This window comes from Triturus cristatus, chromosome 1_1, assembly GCF_964204655.1.
Source record: "Triturus cristatus chromosome 1_1, aTriCri1.1, whole genome shotgun sequence".
In the NCBI taxonomy this organism is placed as follows: Eukaryota; Metazoa; Chordata; class Amphibia; order Caudata; family Salamandridae; genus Triturus; species Triturus cristatus.
In genome coordinates, this window is record NC_140579.1 from 1,071,897,777 (window position 1) to 1,071,920,143 (window position 22,367).

A 22,367-nucleotide genomic window follows, 5' to 3' on the forward strand; every position below is an offset into this window, starting at 1 on the left:
CCATCAGGCTTCATAAGTTCGTAAAAAGTGTTTCACGTCAGACAGTGGCACCATCAATGATCCTGAATTGCAAAACTTCATCCTGAGACAAGTGACCATCATAAGTCAGATTTACATGCAGTTGTGTATTATTGTTTCTGGACTCATGTGCAGATCGTGCTCAAATGGAAGCAATGTCTGGAATTGCATAAGCAATGTATTTATTTACGGGCACCAGCTTCCCTGTGGAACATAGCCCAACACTACCTGTTCCAAGAATGCAACTCCTTCATCCTCACCAAACCTGAGGTGGCCAGGGGTTAGTCTGAGGAAATTGCAACACCTTATGGAAGACCTTGATGACCCACTCGCCTTTTTCTGCCTTGCTAGTGTGGCTGGTACTTTTGTCGATCTTGTACTGCCCCAAACACTCTTAATATCACAAGGGCGCATGACTGTATGCTGGGTGAAATGTTTGGCAGTTGTCTGTGCTGTATGAATAGTAGAAAGTGTTGACTTCATCTTTGCAGGGCTGGGATGGTCTTTTATTCCATCAAGCATTTTCCTGGTCTGCTGGAACCCTTAAAGGCCGGTTTTTAGAGCCCAGGGCCGCTTTCTGGTGCATCTGTCACTTTCCCCAACTCCCTGATGTTAAATGCAGAGGAAGAAAGGGGGAAAAAAAGCAGCGGAAGAAAGGAAACAAAGCAAGGGAGGGTGAAGGTAAAGAGGAAGCGATCAGAGAGGGGGCAGATATGAGAATGGATGGATAGAGATTGTGTGAGGAGACAAAGGGAGCAAGACTGTTTGAGCATTTATGCCAGGGCTGCTTTTGGTTCCCCAGTCAACATTTGCGTCTTGGGGCTGCCCCGAATTCTCTTCCTACCCTTTTTCCCTTTTCCCTTGCCTTTCTCCTTATTTGCATTTGGTGTTTTAAAGGATTTTTTCGACCAATGATGTTAGTTTCTAACAATATTTGTGCAGGGCAGGGGAATGTTGGGTTAACAATATTATGCCTGGCGGAGTGTAACCCTTGTCTGTACAGGGCTCTGAGTTTGTATAGCTTGTCAAATGTTGGTCCTTTTAGAACTTGGCTCTAATGTTCAGTGATGAAAGAAGTTTGAAAAACAATGTAATAGACATTTTATCAAATGATTAAAAATGAAGCTGAGTTCAGGAACAATCCTAAATATGCTTCTAAACATTTCTTCCTAATCCACGATCAGCACCAGAAAGATGTCTACCTACATAAGCTGTAAGGAGGGCTATAGCATATTAAAGTGATAGTGCAAAAGTTAGTTTTTAATACAAGTAAGCTAAACCAAGAAGAGCCATCCTATTACCAAGACAAGTATTTTAAATTGGATTTAGTTAATATTCATTAGCTCATTACACGTGAGGCCAAGGGCGAATTTTACACATAAGAAAGTTCAAACTTGCTTTTTGTTGGTAATATATCATATATACACACAGGGGCCTAGCTTTGTGGGGGGCTGATCCTGAATGTGGGGGGCTGGGGCAGGTGCCATGCCACCTCTGTTTGGAACCATGGTACTACTGACTGATGAGCCCTAACCAGACATATGGCTGGGTCCAAACTGAGGTGACAGTGTTTGCAAATTAACAATGGATTGGCATGCAGACAGAGTAATTACAAGTGGCTGAGATTAATTCAAGCATTCCATCTATCACTTTTTGTATACTTTAGCGTGTAATTCTAAGTGGGATGGGTATGCCCAGTCGTGGGACCCGTGCATACTGTGTCACTGGAACTAAGCTATACCTGGTTTATGAGCCCTAACTAGGGCAAAACCAGTCCCGGGTTGCTTGTTTCCCAGTCAAGACTGATTTGCATATGGCTGAGCCCAAATTGAAGTGGCATGGTGTGCGAAATAATGATGGATTGGGATGCGGCCCGAGTAACTACCAGTGGCTGAGATTATCTCAGGCATTCCATCCATCACTTTTTTGTATACTTTAGGTCACGGAGAGAGCAGAACTGTGTTCAGGTTATGTATTGCAGCAACTTTGTTTGCCGCGTTGCGTTGTGCCACTTCTCTGTAAATGTCCCCCTTCATTACCAGTATACGAAAAAAGTTGAAAATCTACACCCATAGAAGTACTCCTTGAATGGATGGAAATGTGCTACTTTATAAAAGTTCATAGACCTTGGCAGTAGTGGGATTGGACAGCTATGCCAGTCTAAGGTTTCTAGGCATACTATTGGCAATCAAACACCCAAAAGGCAATGGGTTGAAATCTCGTAAACAATCTAACCTCTGGCAATCCCTCTGGATAACTTTCAAAACTATCGTTTTTTGCCCACTGTGGCATTCTAAAGATGGTCTCTAAGCTCTTGGCCATTGTGTGCTTCGGGTGATGTCATAATGTAGTCGACATTAAAAGTTTAAGTAAACAAGAAGCGTTTACCAATGTCGCCATGCGATGGAAGTAGGATATACTGCATGTCCATCTATAAAGGCTTCCAGATTCTAAACAGTTTTTACAGAAAGGAGCTTCTTTCTTCCAGTTTACTTGATTGGAGTTGCATACCCTGGAATGACTATCATGCATGTGCCAATGGTTGTTGTACCTCCAGCTTAAAAAAGTAGGGGAGATTTTGCAGCTGAGACTCCTTTTTCTTTTCTCTCTTCTTTCTTCTTGTAAAAAAGTTATACCTATGGTTCATCTTTGAGGGTTTGTTGGCCTTCTAGAAAGTGCTCTACAGAGACTAGCTATGTGAATATACAGATGTACTTTCTAATGCACTGAATACTTAGGGGTATAGATTTTTAGATATGTTGCTCAGCCAAGACTGTAGCCATCTCGATAGTCACATTTGTTTAAAAAGAAAATCATAAATTTCAATACCTAGAATGTTAGAAGCGATTCCCTTTTTTGTAACGTCAAACTGGTTTCGTCCATAAAATATTAGATATAAATTTCTTCATTGGTTAAATTGGAAGTTAAGAATGAAGTGATGCCCCATGTGGCGTCCTCTTGCCCAAACGTTTTTAAATTCCAAGACCAAATATGAAAGGCAGTCAATCAGTGCAATTTGTAACAGTCTTAAGCTGGACACAAGGAATGCAGAGTTGGTAGAAAATACTTTAGAGGCTTCACATCTTGAATTATTATTTAAAGAACAATATATTTTATGGAGGCCTTCGATTTCCTTCCTTATGTTTTTGGAACTAATTTGTACTTTTACTGAACTTCATTATGTTAAAAAATACATAAGAGATTCATTGGCTGTGCCCATAGTTTTATATGAGTCACCGACTCACTGCATTCCTCACTGAGGATGAATTTAGTCAGAAGTTCCCAGACTCGTCACATATTTGTGACAAGTTGAGGCTGGTGGCCTTATTATGAAGCAAAGCCATTTTATATTTGTGTTGAGTAGGAACATATGAACGTAGAGAGTACAGGGGTGTTGTGGCGCATATATGAACACACCTGCTTCTTCTCATCTCTTACTTTGTTTCTTTATCAGACTGACACTAAGATCGGGGAGATTCTGAAGTACACCCACCAGTTCCTGCAGAAGTTATGCTTGGGAAATCCAGAGAATCAGGCTTTGCTGCACAAACATTTGTCCCTTTTCCTCACTCCAGGGGTAAGTGTAAGAAAAGAGATACAGCCAGGAACAAAATAACATATATAACAAGCCACCATGTTTTCAGCTATCTTCTGAATGAGGGGGTTCTCATGCTAACACAATCTGAAGTCAAAGGGAGTTCCATCTTGGCGTAGACCCATTTAGGGGTGTGCCAGTTGGAATTATCAGGTGTGCCTTAGCAGAGGATCTCAGAGTCCTTGTGTGAGTACAGCATGACACGTGGTCTTCACTTGGGAGGGCATTGTGTCATATGCAAAAGTGCTCTGCAGGGCATAACATGAAGGAGGATGAGTTTAGTTTACATCAGTAAAATGTTACCCACCATTTACATTCTTATTGATGTTATGTAATTAATTGTATTAAGCGCGCTGGTACCTATACAGTTGTACTAATGCACAGAGAAGGCAAAGGAAAAGAGGCTACTCAACATATAGCCATGTCTTCAAGGCTTTGCTAAATTCCAGCATGTTCCACAGTTTGGCTGCTAAGAACAAGAAACCCTGCCAGCAGACTGAGTCCGGTTAAATCTGGGTACTGAAAGAGGGAGGCATGTGGACTGGAGAGTACTGCCTGGGACATAATGTGCGAACTTATTTTCAAGATATTTTGGACCCGTGTATTAGAAGGCTCTTTGAACATGACAGAGAAAGCAATCCTCCTCAACATTGAAAGCCAATGTAATTAGTACAATGCAGCAGTAGATAAAGCAGACAAGGAAGACCAAGACGAAGTTTGCCTGCTGCATTCTGAATGCGTTGGACTTTCATCAACAGGTCCGATAATACACCCAGAAAGAACAAGTTGTAGTAGTCAAGGTGACTCAGGATGGTCACCTGGACCACTATACGGCAAACAGCTACAGGAAGCGGTGGCAGAATTTTCCTCGGTACCCGTAACATCAAGCAGCATGTGGACGATAGGTGACTAACTTGTCTTACCAAAGAGAGATCAGTAAAAAGCCCAGATTTCTAAGTGATTTCACTGACCAGGAGACACAGACCAAGATGTGAAAGGATCACAAAGGGAGAATTTGGTGAATCTAAAGGACCCCGGTTTTGTCATAATTGAATTAAGTGCATTGGAGCAAAAACAGGAAGTGACCACAGACATGTAAAGATGGAAGTAGTCAATAAATGCCAATCCATATTGATCCATGGAGATAATGATTTAAGTACTGTCTGCATAATTCATGCAGTCTAAAAGATCTTTCTAGTTTCTTCAGTGGAAAAATGTAGATCTCAAACAATGTGGAGCTCAGCACTGACCCCTTAGTGACACCCTGATTTAATGTTTTAAATTCTGACCTATAAGGTGGGAGGTACGCAGCCTAACTGCTATCCTGTAGGTAGAAATTACACCACAGTTGAGCTAATTCACTAATACCGAACTCCGACGGTCTAGATAGAAGAATAGAATTTGACACTATGTGGAAGGTGGCTGATAGTTCCACAAGTAATGGTAATGATTGACGTCTTAGAATGATGACTTATCACTATGTCATCTAGATACCTGGGCCCAGATCTATTAAGCCCTAATGTTGCTATTGTGTCATGTGAGGCGGCGCAAGGCAATGCAAGGACTTAAGTGAGATTTAGTTAGCTACGCAAAGCCGCCTTGTATGGCTCTGCATGGCTTAGTAAATCTAACGCAAGGAAGCACAAGTCGCTGCCTTCCGCTAGTCTGCATTGGATAGGCGTTCCATGGGTGGGGTGTGGGTGTTCCCATGCATTTACCATGGACTTTGGCACAGTCCCAAATTTACTAAGACTAGGAAACCTGGGAATGCATCAAAATGGTACACCTTCCCAACAAAGGTGTAACGAGGAGAAATAACTTTTTTTCTTCTCGTATTTTCTCTTTCTGTATGTGCTGCATTCTTCAGCACACCAGAAAGAGGAAAATGCGTCGTAGGATTGTTATTGTGCAGGAAGTTGTCCCTTGCTGCACAAAAACAATTCTGCCTGTAACGCATGCACCTTTACACCATGGCAAAAGGTTGTCTTTGTTGGCGCTAGGCTGTACCATGTGCACCAGCACAGAGAGAGCAGGGATGTGGCATAAATTAGTAAATATGATACATTCCTGCTCTCTCTATTTGACCCAGGGCACCAATTTGTCTTGCTGCATTGCGTCAAATAATAGTAAATCTGGGCCCATGTTTCTAGTCGAGGGCTTTTTGTGCATTCTGCAATTGTCAGTCATAGTGCACAATTAGAATGTGATTAAAAGAAGGGCACATTGTATGTAGCACTAGGCAGGTCTGGTTATTATGTCCAGGTACTGTGAATAGTCAAATAAAGTGGCCCATACAGTGCCAGCAGGGAGAGAACTGTATTAGATGGTCATTGCTACAGTGTGATAGAGGTTGGAGGACGTAGACAGTTTGGAGTCTTAAGATGTCCAGATTCTGCAGTCTAATCCAAGGACAATGAGTAGACACTTCAGCCTCATGATGGCCTGAGATGTCAACCTAAATTAATATAGATGAGATACTCATGGGACAGCATAATGAGTAGGCATTGTTGAAATGTTTGTTATACGAGAAAAATCTTACATAATTATTGATTGATAGACTTTATGTATTTTGCATCATTTTCTTCGTTCTCCAGGTTACACTTTTTGATGTAATTTTCACCCAGAGGAGACTGATTGATGGATAAAAAGTATTTCAGGAACTCTACAACTGATATGCACTGCAGTCTCACAACCATTTCTGCTTGAACCAGTCTCATTGCTGTACCCTGCATGATTTTTGTATGCAAGTTATGCCCTCGCCTTCAACTCTCGTGCAGACCAGTGAAATATATTCTGTACATATATTTATTTGTAGGAAAATTATCCATATTTTGCGTGGAAATGAGTTCTCCCACTCCTAGTTGTGAGATGGTCTGAAGCAGTTTTTAAGCATGTAAAATGTCACCAATTAATGGGATAAAATGAAGGTGGACAGTATGTGAGAAGCATTACTTGTATGTGGGCAGAAAGTCGTTTTGCGAATAAAAGATGACCATGTACAGCCTTGTGAGTGGAGTGAAGTAGAGAATAGTAGTTGATTGATTGGGGTGGTTCAGTGTTTGTTCCTTTCTACCTTGCATGATTCGAGGTAAAGGCAGTAGAAATATTCTTTGGAGTTTTGATTTGTTCTGTAGGTCTTCTAATAAAGACTGATCTGCAGTGAAATGAGTAGTTCATTCAAGCCTATCTTGGAGTAGGTCTTATGCTACCTCCAGGCTGCTTAACATTGAGTTCATATAGAATAAATGGTCCTTTGAAGTCTTTAAGTGGTCACACCAGTCTTCGACTTTGGTCTAAATTCAATGTGGCAGGAGTAGAAAGGGGTTTTACCTTTCATGGCGGAGCAGAGATTGGTCCATGCAGTATTGAGATGGTCTAGACTAATTATCCCGGTTCTGATTCAACAATTTCTTTGGTCTCTTCACAGCTCATGGAGGCTGAGACGATGCAGCACATTTTTCTGAACAACTACCAGCTCTGCTCTGAGATCAGTGAAATAGTACTGCAGCATTTCATTCACTGTCTGGCCACACATGGTCGCCACGTGCAGTATCTGGACTTCCTGCACACAATTATCAAGGCAGAGAACAAATACATCAAGAAATGCCAGGACATGATCATGACTGAGGTAAGAGTTCCCTTGTGTGTGGTATTTTGACAAAAATGTACCCTGAGTGAGCTTTGTAGATACTCTGTGTGTGATGGTCTCTATGATGGTAGTGGTTGTGGTACTTTACTTTTGCTCATGGCATCACTAGCATGTTTGTTCTAACTGATAGCATTTTAGCATTGTCTCCCTTTCAAAGGTGTTTATCTGCTTGTTGTGATTTAATGAGTTTGTGAGTGTTAATTACACAAAATGCAGAGGGACGAAAACCCATCTAGAAAATATTTTATTGGTCCCTTTGAAATATAGGTGTCATCTTCTTACTGGCGGTGCGAACAAAATTATGTTCATGATAAGTGAACAAAATTTGAACGTTAGTGCCCATTGTAGCTGAACCTTGCAGAGCACAGCTTCAACGATCTCTTGCTTGAAAGACAATGTGTGTTTAGCACAGCAAAGAGCATAAATTCTAAAATGCAACATTTTTAACTATATCATTATCTTTCTAGTCTTTGTTTCTACTACCAAACACTGTAGTCCAGAATTCAGCTTACTGTTTTCAGTAAACATTTCCCTAAATGAAATAAGTTACATTTTCAAGTTAATTGCCACAAAATAAATATCTACTGTAATCAAATGCTAATACGTAAGATTGCCCCGCATTCCCATTTTGGGCTTCCTGTGACTTTATGCCACTTGGTTTTCAGGTTTCCAGCCATACTTCTGGAAAACATTTGTGAATTTCATTTTCGTTTGTGCAAATACAAACATGGAATATATCTTCTTTGGCATACCCACCAATTCTGAGGGTTTCCCTAGAAGGAATTTACTCCTGTCTTCTTCAGGAATACTTATGTGACTTTTTCCATGGTGGAAAGGGATCAGAGAGAAGTTTGTTATTCTGCACAAACTTGCAGAGCATATCAACCCTGGAGTGACAACTCCTCGGCCCTGTACGTAGGTGCATCACAATAATAGCTTTGGGATAGAATACTATTGTAAGTGCTATACCAGCATTTGACGCTTAACAAAAATCTATTCACACATGTTAGCCAGACTTGCACATGGAAATATCTTTGTGAATCAGACGCTATGCAGCTATCTAGCATGTTGCAGTTCTAAACATGATACTGGTGAACAAATTGTTGCTTATTGGGCATGCGATCATTAGACGTAATAAGCCAATCTTGCTTTTGTGTTTTATTGTTGTGATACCGGCCTCTGTTGTATTTTTAAAGCCAATCTTTGGCCAATGCTATTTCTATTTTTCTGCATGTGATGTATATGCACAGTAGTGTTTTAAATTGCTGCTAATTATAATGTTGGTTGTAATGTCCTTGATAATGGTAATTGTGATTTGTTGTGCGCCGCCTCCAATTGAAGTGGCTGACATTTGTGCTAGGTAGTCACTGATTTTATCACTGGTGGGACTTCAGAAATAAGTGAACATTAATTATTTTTGTATTTCTAGAGGTGTTGATGATCTGCATGGCTTGGGTTGCAGTTAGCTCTTGAGCTGTTTTTTTGGAAAGCATTTTTATTGATGATGCTGGTATTTCTGTAAGTGTTAGCTGTGTACATTTTCCTAAAGGTACAATTATTTTACAACACAGGTTTTTCTGACGCAGCAGTTATGATTGTTAGTGTGAGATATTTACGTAGCCTAGCCTAATCAAATTAAACCTAAGCGCTTTTAATGGAAAAACTTCAAGAAACAACAAGGAAGATAGAAAAACCTGCATGAGTATAATTGACTTAAGACAGCAAAATCGTTCTCCAAGCAGGAGGTACATATTACTCTTTTTAACTTTTTGGCCTGAAGAGTGGAGGTACAAAGCGAATATCTATGTGGTAAGACATCAGTACATTTGGAGATGTGCAAGAGGTGGCTGGCTTAAGCATCTTGGGTCCATATGTACTAATGATGTACTATCATAGTTTCCCATAGACACCGAATAGGCAATTCCTTTTTATACATCAGGCCATTAGTTTTATTTACTGTGGTTATTCTGAGGGATTCCTTGTTTCTGCTTTGTCTTGTTGCCTTTGTCACAGACAATGTTCAGAGAGGCAATGATGCACTTGGACATGGATAGCTTTCTGTGTGATTTAGCACACTTTAAATTAGATACATGCATGCAAGAGTAGCCTATGGAGAGAACATAGACGGGCAAAAGTAAGATGTGGTTTTCTACTCTGCTGATATTTCTCTTGTCACTGGGTGCTGAAAAACTTTCAGAGAAGCAATAATAATGCTGGGTAGACTTTGGAAATTAGCTTTAACTTCATTGACCTATGATATTACAAGGGATTAAACTGCCACGCAAAATCCAGCTATTTGTAAAAGAGGTATAATTTTTTTTTATATAGGATGGGGATATTAAAATGTTTCACTATGCTTCGAAAGTGTTAGCATAGTATCGGAAATAAAGCCAACAATGTGACTTGTGAAGGCAAAGTGTAAAGTCAGGGTCGGAGACAGGCAATCGCTTAACCTCTTCAGTGCCCATGACGAGATAGTCTCGTCATGGAGCACGGTTGCGCTGTGCCCATGACGAGACTATCTCGTCATGAACCCTGCCCGCTAATGTAACGCCCGGCACAGGGCAGGGAAAGGGCGTGGCACTGAAGGGGTTAAAGTGTATATTTCAAGTAAACACGGCATCAGCAGAGTAACGCCTCCGCTCTCTCCTCGACACTCAATCCACCTCTCAACACTCTCGAACCTCCCCTCGGGTGGACAGCGTCACGAGGATCATAAGGAGAGCACGAGACAAATCCTCAATAATAAAATATAACATAACACATCTTCCCCTTACACAATAATCAAAACAAATGACAACAAATAAAAACTAAGATGCGACATCACAAAAATAATCTGACATCCATTTTGGTTTAGATCGAGTACGTTTGGTAATACAACTAGGTTCATCAGTAATCACTTGATCTTCCCCATGAACCCCTTCAGATGACAATTCCATGTTGTTTCGTTGTTCACAAGAAGATAAGTCTCCATTACAACTTTCCCCCGAAATAACAATATCATCATTAACAGAATCAGAACCAACATTAACACAGTTAGGAGTATCAGAATCAATTACATTCCCATCCCCCTCTGTAGTAACATCCCATTCTGAATGAGAATCATGTGATCGGTTAATTACCAAATTAGGAAAATTAGGAGGAGGACGAAAAATAGCAATTCTTTTAAGATTCCAAACCTTACCATCTGACAATTGGACAGCATTTCTTAAAACCTATTCAACCTGCAAAGGTTGGAAATATTGGCTTTCACCTTTACTAGTTTTCCAAGGCTTCTTGACCCTGACCCAAGAACCAACTTTTACACAAACATCCTTAGTATTGTGTTTTTTGTTATACATTTCATGATGCTTGTTACATTTATTAACTATTCTTGATCTAATAACATCAACAGGTAAGGCAGTAGAAGTACTTTCTAATAACCATTCAGGATTGCATTTAGTTCTGGCGCCTCGACCTCTCATGACTTAAAAAGGTGTTACTTCTAAAGATTCATGGGGTGTTGTTCTGTACATCCACACGGTTTTGAAAATTTGCACTTCCCAGTCACAACCATTCTGAACAGCCATTTGAATAGAGTTTTTAAGAACTCTATTGAATCTTTCAACCATGCCGTTACCAGAAGGGTTGTAAAGCGAGGTCGTCCTATGTTTAATGCCAGCTCTCCTAAAATATTCTTGAGTTAAATTGGACATGAATTGAACTCCATTGTCAGAGATAACCTGAACAGGTAACCCCTCTTCAATGAAAGTTCTATCAAGAAATTTCAACACTTCTTGAGTCAACTTTGTCAACAACCTTAATTACAGGCCACCTAGAAAAAATGTCAATGAGTGCTATAATGTATTTTTTTCCAATACCAACAGGACCCATGATGTCAATAGCAATAGTATGCCAAGGCTTTTCAGGAATAAAGGATTCACCCAATTTCGGCCTCAAGGTGACTAAAGATTTGTCCGAATTGCAGGAAGGTACACATTCACGCACGACTCGCTCAATCATAACATCCATACCAGGCCACCAAAACCATTGCTTGACCCTCTGTTTGGTTTTGATAATGCCACTGTGCTCCTCATGACAAAGCCTAACAATTTTCATTCTCATTGAGAGAGGAGGAATAACTTTATCACCTCTAAAAATGTACCCCTTGGTAACAGAAAGCTCATGCCTTATTTCCCAAAAAGCTTTAAATGCACTAGGAAGTTTACTTTTACAAGGCCAACCACTATTCAAAAAAATGACTAACTTCTGCAAAGTGGCATCAAGTCTATAACTATTAGACCATTCAATTTCATCGAAGTTGGACAATCCTTGATTGTGAATCAAAGCAACTTGCTCATCGTCCAGATCATAAGAATCACACTCATGCATTTCAATGGGTAATCTAGACAGGAAATCTGCAATGACATTCTTTTTCCCAGGAACATAAACAATCTGATAAATATTATCTTGTAACCTCAACAACAATCTAGCGATTCTAGCTGAGGCGTTCAAGACCCCTTCCGTTATTAAAAGTTTAACCAGAGGTTTGTGGTCAGTACGTATCAAACAAGACCTTCCCCAAATGAACGATCGGAAATGATCCATTGCCCAAACACATGCAAGGGTCTCTTTTTTAATAACGAAAAAATTTTCTTCGGAAGGGGACAATGCGCGAGAAGCATAACCAACGATGTTCTCATTCCCATCTGGTCCTATTTGAGACAATACGCCACCTAACCCCTTGTTACTAGCGTCTACTGTGACAATGTTGTCTAAATCAGGATCAAACCCCTTTAGGGCTGGAGCTTCTACAATGGCACGTTTGATGTTATCGAATTCAGACTGACATTCAGTGCTCCATAAAAACTTTACTTTATTCTTAAGGAGTTGTCTAATGAAGAACATTCTAGCAGAAAAGTTTCTTACAAATCTGGAATAAAATTCAGCTAGACCCAGAAAAGATCGAATTTCTTCCTTGTTTATGGATTAGGTGCATCACGAATAGCCTCTATTAAAGAACGTTTGGGAGAAATACCATCTTTACTGATGGTGTGACCTAAGTAAGTGATTGATTTCACAGCGAACTTACACTTGGAATGTTCAACGGTCAATCCTTTATTCTCCAAAATAGTAAAGACTTCACTAAGGATTCTATCGTGTTCATCCCTATTAGCTCCAAACACAAGAATATCATCTTGGAAACATCTTAAATTTTTAATTTGACCAAATAGATGATACATCAACCTTTGAAAAATAGCAGCCGCAGAGGCTAAACCAAAAGGAAGCCTTTTATACTGAAAACACCCGAAAGGGGTAACAAAAGCTGTTAGCGCTTTGCTCTCTTCTGCAAGGGAAATCTGATGGTAAGCAGTAGAAAGATCTATGGTAGAAAACCATTCTGCATTTTTCACCAATGACAACATTTCCGAGATCTTCGGAAGAGGAAACTTATCCACGACAATATTATTATTTAGATGTCTAAGGTCAATGCACAATCTTAATTTTCCGTTGCTACGTCTTGCAACAACAATCGGAGAAATCCACCCAGCGGATTCAATACGCTCAATAATGTCCGCTTTGACCAATTTTTTTAATTCTTTCTCCACATCATCTCTGAGGAGAACAGGACTTTTGTCTCACTTTGTGGATCTTAGGACAGGCATTAGATTTCAATATGATGCGATGTTCAAAATCATTTAAATTTCCAATACTGCCACTAAAACTTTGGGAAATTTCTCTAACAAACTTTTACAAAACGAATTGTCTTCATTAAGTACCATAACAGGGTCTGGACTGTTGGGGTTGAGGATTATGTCAAGTTTTCCCTGATCCTTCCAACCTAAAACTGAAGGTCCCTTCTTGGCAACATATAGTTTGCTGGTAGTCTGTCTATTCTTGAATACAAAAAGCAATAACCTATACCCAACCATGTCAATCTTTTCACCAGAAAACCCCACTGGTTGAATGTCAGGTTCTAGAAGTTTATTGCCTAAACGTGCCACAAAAAGAGATTTCCACGTCTCTTCATCTACTATCGTATAAGGCAAACCTGAATCAGCATACATTTGTACTGAAATTCCACCTATGAGCATGGAACATAAGGGTTTTTTAAGAATTCTATCATTGTTGTCATAAATGTTCCAAATAAATAGCTTCTTAGGATCAAGGTTTTGTGAATGACCAGAGTCATTAATGGTAAGTTTCTTAATATTATCCTCACATTCACTTGAATCATAATCAACTTCATCGAGACACTTAACCTTCACTTTCTTTTTCCTGTTACAAGCTTTAGTAAAAATGGCCCACAATACCACAATTCGAGCATCGTTGTTTTAAGGCAGGGCATGTTTTACACGAAGCTAAATGTGAAGGACTATCACAACGGTAACACCTAAAATTGGTGCCACGGTTGTACTCCTTTTTTTTTCCTGTATTGTCATTTTTATATTTAACAGAATTATTAGATTTAGAAGAAAGCAAATTTGCTTTAATTTTGCTAACTACTTCTGCAGAGTTCTCTGCAATAGCAGCATCGCGTTTAAGTAACTTTGTAGTACGGCTAGACATTTCCGCCTTTCTTACTATGCTCAGAATATCCTTTAACTCAGCATCGCCATTAATCCATAATCTGTCTTGAACAGCAGGATCTTTGTTATGCATTACCACCTGATCTCTGATGAATTGATCGACCAAATGATCAAACTCACAGTCGTCGGCAAGTTTCCTCAGAGCTGAAACATACTCATCAATTGTTTCATTAGCTTCTTGTTTCCTGTGAAAGAACTTAAACCTTAAAATTCCAATGCAAACTTTAGGTGCAAAATATGTATCAAAGTTATTCACTATTGCATCAAACACATTAGCGTCCCCACCACCTAAGGCTTTAGTCATCTCCTCATAGGTTTTTAACCCTCCTGGCACAACAGAATGTAATAAAAGTTTCTTTTTCCTCTCTGGTGTCATTTTCTCATCTTCATCAATAGTGTCAATAAAGTTGAAAAAATATGCCTTCCATTGCGACCACTTCATGCATGGATCAGAACCGGCAGGCCAGAACGCTTGAGGAGGCTGAATAGAATAGCTCTGACTAGTCATGCTGAAATTTAGATGAAGGCAACAAAAAAAAAAAAAATATATATATATAGTAACACTCTTGAAAAATACAATATTTAAAACAAGGAGAAAAAAAACTATTTAAATGAGCAAGGAACGTAGAGGTGTGCACATCACCGAGTTGCTTGTAAAACTGACAGGATATGCTGTTAATTTCATGCGAAGAATGCTATGTGAATGTTAAGTCTAATAGAGTAGCCAATAAAAAATCAAACAATGGTGTGCACATCACCGTAATCGTCGAATATGCACAGCTGAAGAAGTGTGTATAAACGGTAGTAAAATTCCAAGTGGTGTGAGAAGACCCGTGGAGAATTGAAATACTCGATGCGCATATATTAAGGTGTGCGCATCACCGTGAAAGAGCATTAAGGTGGTTATTTCATAGGAAATACGGTAGCGCTTGAAGAAAGGCAAAATGGTGGCACGCTGAGTTCACGCAACGTGAACATAAACGTCACAGCGAAGACGTGACTGAAAGAGAAGGCGAACTCTGCTGACACTCCGAAGAGCGAGACGCGACCGTCAAGGGCGCTCGTGGAAGAATGGTAGACTTTCAAACAAAAACATGTCAAAGGAGAGAAATAGTGAGTATAAGTTCCCTTCTTTCAAGAGAAAATACGACCTGTGGTATCTTCAGTCTTCAGTAAGAGTAGATCACAATGACTGGAATCCACACGCAGAAACAGGAACCAAAACTTGAACGCTTGTAAATCAGCAATTCAATAGGAACTTGACACGTGGGTTCTTCCTGAACAACTCGTCGCCAATTGTAAAGTCAGGGTCGGAGACAGGCAATCGTTTAAAGTGTTTATTTCAAGTAAACATGGCATCAGCAGAGTAACGCCTCCGCTCTCTCCTCAACACGCAATCCACCTCTCAACACTCTCGAACCTCCCCTCGCGGGGACAGTGTCACGAGGATCATAAGGAGAGTACAAGACAAATCCTCAATAATAAAATATAACATAACACAAAGACAGTTGACTGTCAAGAAGGAGTGAAAGAACAATTCAATTGTAGATGCTAATAGAAAGGTAATTAAATCTAAAGAAATGAATTTTATTTTCTTGGGGTTTCTGAGGTTATCTATAACTGGATGCTAGTACATTGATATTATCTTCGTAGGAGCTCCTCAAACTGTGCCGATTATCATTTACATCTTGATGAATGGAGACTCCGATAGATGAAGATTCCCATCTTCGGTACCTTAAGCATATGTGGTTCCAAGTAGAAAAAGAATAACTTGGGAGTGATGATTGAATCCTGTGGGACTCCACAATTGTTGCTCCTCCTGGTATTATTACAGTTGAAGTTGGTAAACCTTGTAATTTTAGGTTATTGTGGGTAGTTTAGCCCGTCCTTGAAACGCAGGGTTCATTGTGTCTTCTGGTATTTCCAGACCTGGCATTGGTGGCAGCACTGTTTAAGGTGGCACCTTTTTGTAGATCAGGCTTTTAGAAGACAGTAGCCACTGCTATCCCTGATGTTAGCCTGGTATTTGCATTAGTGTTGCTAGAAGGCTGCGCAGCCTTCAACTTTACTTGTGGGTTTTACAGTTTTGGAAGAGGTGGTGTACCTGATGTACCTCGATGAAGGGATTATGATGTTGGCACTGACACCTGTGTTGCTTATACACTTGCTAATTTCTTTTGTTTCAAAATGAGCATTACTAAGGACTGAGAAAAAGTCGTCGTTATTTGTCATGTTTCCCCAAAAATAAAACAAATGTTTCTACCTCTGTCCTACAGTTGACAAATGCTGGAGATGATGTTGTGGTATTTTACAATGACAAGGATGCCTATGCCAACATGGTGGAGATGATGACTGCTGCCCGAGATGGTGTGCCCGAAAACAGCCCCCTCATGTACCACATCTCTCTGGTTGAACTGCTGGCTGCCTGTGCTGAGCGGAAGAATGTGTACACTGAGATTAAGTGCACATCCCTGCTACCACTGGAGGATGTTGTCCGTGTTGTGACTGATGAGGACTGCATTACAGAGGTACTCCCAACCACTGAGTAAGGGAAGAGACTGTGGAGGATGAGATCAAACCCAACAGCCTTAACGAAATAAACTCCAAACCAGGGAAACATAAGGGATACCAACAGAATGAGACACATTAAAGACATGCTGACCAAATAATTCCGGGATGTATCACAACTGATGTGTAAAGTCACACTTGTAAAATTCGGATAATAAAGTTAGGTGATACAAGTTTGGGGATTTAAAGGTTGGCTGGGTTATGGTGGAAGAGAAGGTTGACAGGGACTTGTGAGAATGCCTCTTGACATTTTCAATGAATAGTAGTCAGAAAACATGTGTGAAAAAACATAGATTTAGGAAACAATATTTTTGTCTTGAATGAACCTAGACAACAAAAGAGCATGAATCTTGAGAGCAGCAATGGTGTTCAAAGTATTACAAAATGATGATTGTTTATATAACAAATCTTTAATTTTTATATAGAAAGAAGAATCAATTTTAAATCATACATATAATAATGAAGATAGTTAACATTGTTTCATTGTTATGACTGAAATATTCTAAAATCATAAATTGCATGAATAATCACAAAGCATGAAAAATATAATAATGACACAATGATGATAAAGTTTGGAATATTTTTCAGAATCCACCAAGTATGTCAATGGTACGGCCTTAGGATATTTCCAAAATCCTACGCGCGTTTCGGCTATGTGCCTTCATCAGGGGGCCATAGAAATGATTCATCAAAGCCTGAATGAAATACAAATAACTATCAAGAACATGCCATGTTGTTCAACAGTTCCGATCAAAAATTACAAGCCCATACAGAACACAAAGTATGTGGCATCTTATGATAAAAACATTTAAAATCACTAGTCTACAAATCCATTAATCAATACAAAGAAAAGGTGAGCTTTATAATCTAACACTTTAAAAATTCCCTTCACCAATCGTGACTTTGGAGAAAATATACATTTATAATACAACCTAGAACTTATTTAGAATTATCAGCTTTTACATGAAAAGGAAAATATGGAGAAAAAGGAGAATTTAGCGAGTGTTGATAAATGCATAGATACAGGCAGCTTTCTATAGGAGATGACAACAGATAGAATATGTAAACCTAGGATGGTGTTCTAATATATAGGAGAAAAGGAAGAGAAGGGGATGTATAGCTAAATCGCTAATCTGATTCATCAAGAATATTTAGGTACCTGTGTAAAAATTGCAAGATGAACTACAGGTCGATGATTCAGAGAAATGTGGGCCAGAAAATTGTTCAGTATTCCAGCTTTCTGTATGATCTGCAACTATATATATGTAAATGATAACACAACCTAAGAAGAATGTTATAGGAAACTTTTGAACAAATTACATCGACGTAAGCAAAGAGTGAGCCTGCGTAAAGATGCTATATTTCATATTTCCAAAAATGCCTATATATTGCTGAAGTATATATAATTCATGAACTAAGACCGACCTTATTGTAAAAATGGTCGTAGTTTGAAACTAAGGTGATGTCAGCAGGGTCCGGAGGATCAGGACAATAGATTTTCAGCGACGGTAATAATGCGTTAAAGGGGTATCTGTGGATAAGGACAAGTTGCCTCAAAAACAATCTCTATGGTAATGGTGACTTTGACTCGTAACTATTAATATGGAGAAAATTGAGACAATAGACCAGTGTGGGCTTACCCATATTGAAAGGAAACGGAGCCTCAGTATTATGAACCGGGGGTGATGGGATTCTCCGTAATGCTTTTTGTTAAAAGGTATCTAAAAAAGAGAGAAACGGGACGAATAAGATGATAAAGTAGGTGTAAATACTAACTGGGTGATATAAATAATCGCGTAACAGCGATGGATTAGTATAAAGTCTGCTTACTTGAAAAGAAAAACCCGCCGAGGATCACGATGTCTTGTTTCCTTTGACTTCGACCTGATAGGTCACTGCATAGCGTTCTCCTCGAGCCCAGGACAGGAAGGGTACCCGCGTGAATTAGAGCTATATTTAAATAGCAATGTTATATGCGCGCGGAGCCAAACGGAAATGAGGATTCTAAATTCGCTGACATGGAAGCATGGACTACCTTATGTGAGTGTTGGAGAAAAACGATAGAAAATGAAACGGCCATCTTTGAATGGATGACTAATAAGAAATAAAATTAGATGAATGCGCATAATATGTATGAGATACAGATTTAATCTCCATGTGGCTGTGTAGATATAGAATCAGAGACGATATATTGTATAAAAGTGAGGAAAATAATAATAAAAAACTAATAAAAAAACTAATAAAAAAACTTTCTGAAAATACAGGGTTGAACCGACTACTTAAATGGATATTAACCACAGTTGTATTTTATGGCTTGATCCCAAGGAATTTCATTATTCATACCATTTTGATAAGTATTCAGAAGAAAAATCCAATAGACTTCTCTACTTTTGCATATGTTTGTACTTGTTGGGCCCGAATTCGTCCTGATTTATTCCAAGATTAGCCAACGTATCTGGTCCGCAGTGTGATTAGCTTCCATGTAATGACGGACCGGAGGGGCTTGAATTTTTTTAGTGCGTATAGCTGACCTATGTTCTGTCAATCTAGTTGACAGCATGCGTGCTGTCTCGCCTACGTAACCTTGGTTACATGGGCAGAGTAGCAAATAAATGACATTGGTTGTTCTACAATTTGTCAAGCTTGTGAGTTGTAAATTAAGCTTGTTGAAAAAGAATTGTTTTGTTTCAATGGCAAATTCGCAAGCTGTACAGGAGAGGCACCTAAAATTGCCTGTTACGCTGGATAGGCCAGTGATGGACGACTGGACTTGAGTTGAAACAGGTTTAGTAGCCATGCGTGATCTTACTATAAGATCCTTCAGGTTTTTATTTTTCCTATATGCGTATAGGGGTTTGGGAAGTGCATGACTTTTAGGTTTAGTGGCATTTAATATATGCCAATTGGAATTGATGATATAACGCAATTTTTTATTCATGGTAGTGTAGTGAAGATCGTTATCTACCTATGTACAATGCTAAGTTAGCATAACTGCGTTAAATGTTAGAAAGCCATCTTGCCGCTTTTGCACACGACACTGTAGTCACATGTTATTAAATTGAGAAATGCTTACTCGACTTTGCTTCACATGAGAACTGTCTGTTGTTAACATCCCAAACAGTGAGCAGCGACCTTGATCTGTACACAGTGTAAAAGAAACAGTCTGGGTCGCTAGACGGTGCATGTTGTTGAGTTCAGGTAGATCGGCCCACTAGTTTAGCCATAACACGCACGCAGCTGCAAATACCTGAAAGTCGAGTGCTTTTAATATTGCAGTGTTACATGTTTTCAACACATTCGGAAGAAGAGCGTTCCTAGGAGCAGAGCATAGCTGATCCTGTGATGTGAACTCTCTGAGCTGATCTTTACGGTATGGGGTTCCCCATTCAAGCCTAGAGACCTTTTATTAGTCTAATAATACTATTAGTGTGTTAGAGAAAGGAAGGTGGCTTAGATCCACTGTCATTTTAGTATGATTACTCCTTTCATTTTCTATGGTATTGTAACTATGCTGATGGTTTTGATTTTAATCGTTTGTCTGCTAATGTTAGCCAAACTGCTGCATCTTAGGACACGAGGTTTATAAAATAAACTCTTTAAACTTTTACTGTGTCTCTGTTTATTCTGTTGTGGACTGGTACGAGAATAATTACGAAAAGGTATTTCTGATTCCCACCATTCCTGAGAAATATACTAAGTCGCTTGTTCTGGGTTGTCTATACATTGGGACCGCCGAGCTAAACTCGGATAACGAATGGGACACTGATGCTGGCCGGATGAGGGGTTCTGGGTTCTGAGGTGAGTTTTTGGTACACCGCAATTCACTGAGGGCCTGGGTTCCTGCGCATAGTTCTGCGCATAAGCAGAATCCCTGCAACATGGCGCACCTAACGTTTGGTCTATTGATTTGAGACGCCTTAGTAGTGCTTGTATTAGTCGACAACACCCTCACTCTGGTTTCCGGAAGACGGGAGTGACGGTTTAACCTACCTGTGTTTCGACTAAATAGGTTCCTTCAAGCTTGATCATTAAAAAGGTTATTTAATCTGAACCCTAGTGCTACTAATATTCTGTAGATTTACTGTTTGTGTCCTAATGGCGGTCGATATACCGGCTCATAGCCGGGCACCCCTGAAACGTCATCTGGCGCAGTATGGGGTGCCGGACGATGGTATGGCTGTGATTTTTGTGGTAAGTGCCGATGCGTTGTTTCCGTTTGAGTTGTTCTACTCTTGGGTTACTTTGCCGGCGGTGAGTGAAGACGATGATACGTTCCACACCTATACTGCCACGCAGCTACCAGCCAACTATACGCCATATAGGACTCAGGAAATTCCTATTTCTGCCTGGCAGCATAGCATTTGGTTTAATGGCGCCCTTCCCCATGCGGTTATAGCGGCGAGAATGGGCCCTTTGTCGATTGCAGGTACTGGCTGGATATACGCCTCATCCCCGCTATCTACAGGTAACGGTGGCTGAGTTGCGTGTGCTTCACACAGCCCTTATTACAGTACATAGGGCTTTAGTGCAGTACGTGTCACGCAACGTGCAGGTGGTCGCTACTGCTGTTGCGGGACAACCGACGGACCACCACGCGGTGGTTATTAGTCCTGTTATGGTCAATTCGGTTGTGGGCAAGCGACCCCAAAATGGGGATGATTTCCCTTATTGGCTTGCTGAGAAATTTGATCAGATAGAAGCGGTTTATCCGCGTACGACTCCTGTGGAGAAACACAGGATCCTTACCATCGCTTTGCCGAAAGACTTAGTCCCAGATATGGCCGATTGTGAGAACTGGGGTAAGGTCTTTGCAGCGACATACTCGAAGTGCTTTGGCACTCCGTCTCTGTCGGTACTGCCCTCCGTTATTAAACATGTTCAGGAGAATCATGGTGCGGAGGCTGGTATTGAATTGGGAATGCGGCTTGTCGGTGTGTTCGATGTGGTTGCTACCATGATACTGGGCAACCTCAAAGGAGATGCTATGCAATTCCAAGTGCTTAATAAATTAGAGACAGTGAACGAAGACGACAAGCCGAGGGAATTCGCGAAAATTATCGCGAACGCCTATAAACAAGTTGGTCGTAGCGCCTTAGGTGTTAAACCAACTGTGAAGAATCCTGATTTGATACAGCAGACGAAGGCAAACTCGTCTGGTAAGGACGAACGCCCTAATTTTCCAAAACAAAGTTGGCGGGCGAAAAAACAGGAGAAGCAGCAACAGAAACAGGGGTCTCGTCCTGCCTCTCCAGTACAGTCAAGTAGTGAACGCACTTATGATCTGCGTGGTCGTGCTACTATTAAGTCACCTGATCGATTTCAGGTTTCTGACCAACGTTCTCCTCGTTCTTCACAGGAAACATCGGCTTCACAGTCCGGTGGCGGAGGCGGTGTCAAAAGTCGGGGTGCACCGCAACCACGTGAACAATCCCGACAGACTGACGGCAAAGGCAAGCAAGAGGACTCTGCACGTCAACGACCCCCGTTTCAGAAGAAGAAAGTTGCTGCACTGACAGCGAGGTATGCCTCAGATGGTACGGACGCAGCTTCAGAACCTGACATGGGCGCTAACGCTGCTAGACAGCGCGGTGGAAGTTACAGTAGTGCAACAAGCACTGCGTCCATATCTGGTGGCGACAGCAACTGATATATTTGTGAATATTGAAACTGCTGACACTCGGGTGTCTCCCCCTGATAGACTGTATAATATAGTCATTCAAATTGAAGGTGACATACAACGTACAATTCAAGGGGTTTTTTGGGATAATCTGACCACTACCTATGATATTCTGTTGGCGGAGGCAGATTGGCCCCCGGCTTTCGTTTTAGATGCTCCTAGAGGGGAGGAAGTAATCCTCCCGTCCTTTGCGCACACTGTGCCTAAGGTCCTAGCTAAAAAGTACGCCGGGGAATGGGCTCAGGTGCAAGCGCCTGCGTTATATCGAAATCAGGTTGGCTGGGATAAATT

General features: G+C 40.4%; 1 protein-coding gene across 1 annotated transcript in view; it reads left to right on the forward strand.

Annotated features, from left to right (window-relative positions):
• The window catches only part of ITPR3 (inositol 1,4,5-trisphosphate receptor type 3), an 895,552-nt gene that overhangs the window by 602,342 nt on the left and 270,843 nt on the right, over positions 1-22,367 (forward strand). Inside the window, 3 exon segments of the mRNA XM_085647149.1 lie at positions 3,473-3,595; positions 7,041-7,241; positions 16,108-16,359. Of these exon segments, the coding sequence (XP_085503275.1) occupies positions 3,473-3,595; positions 7,041-7,241; positions 16,108-16,359 (576 nt within the window).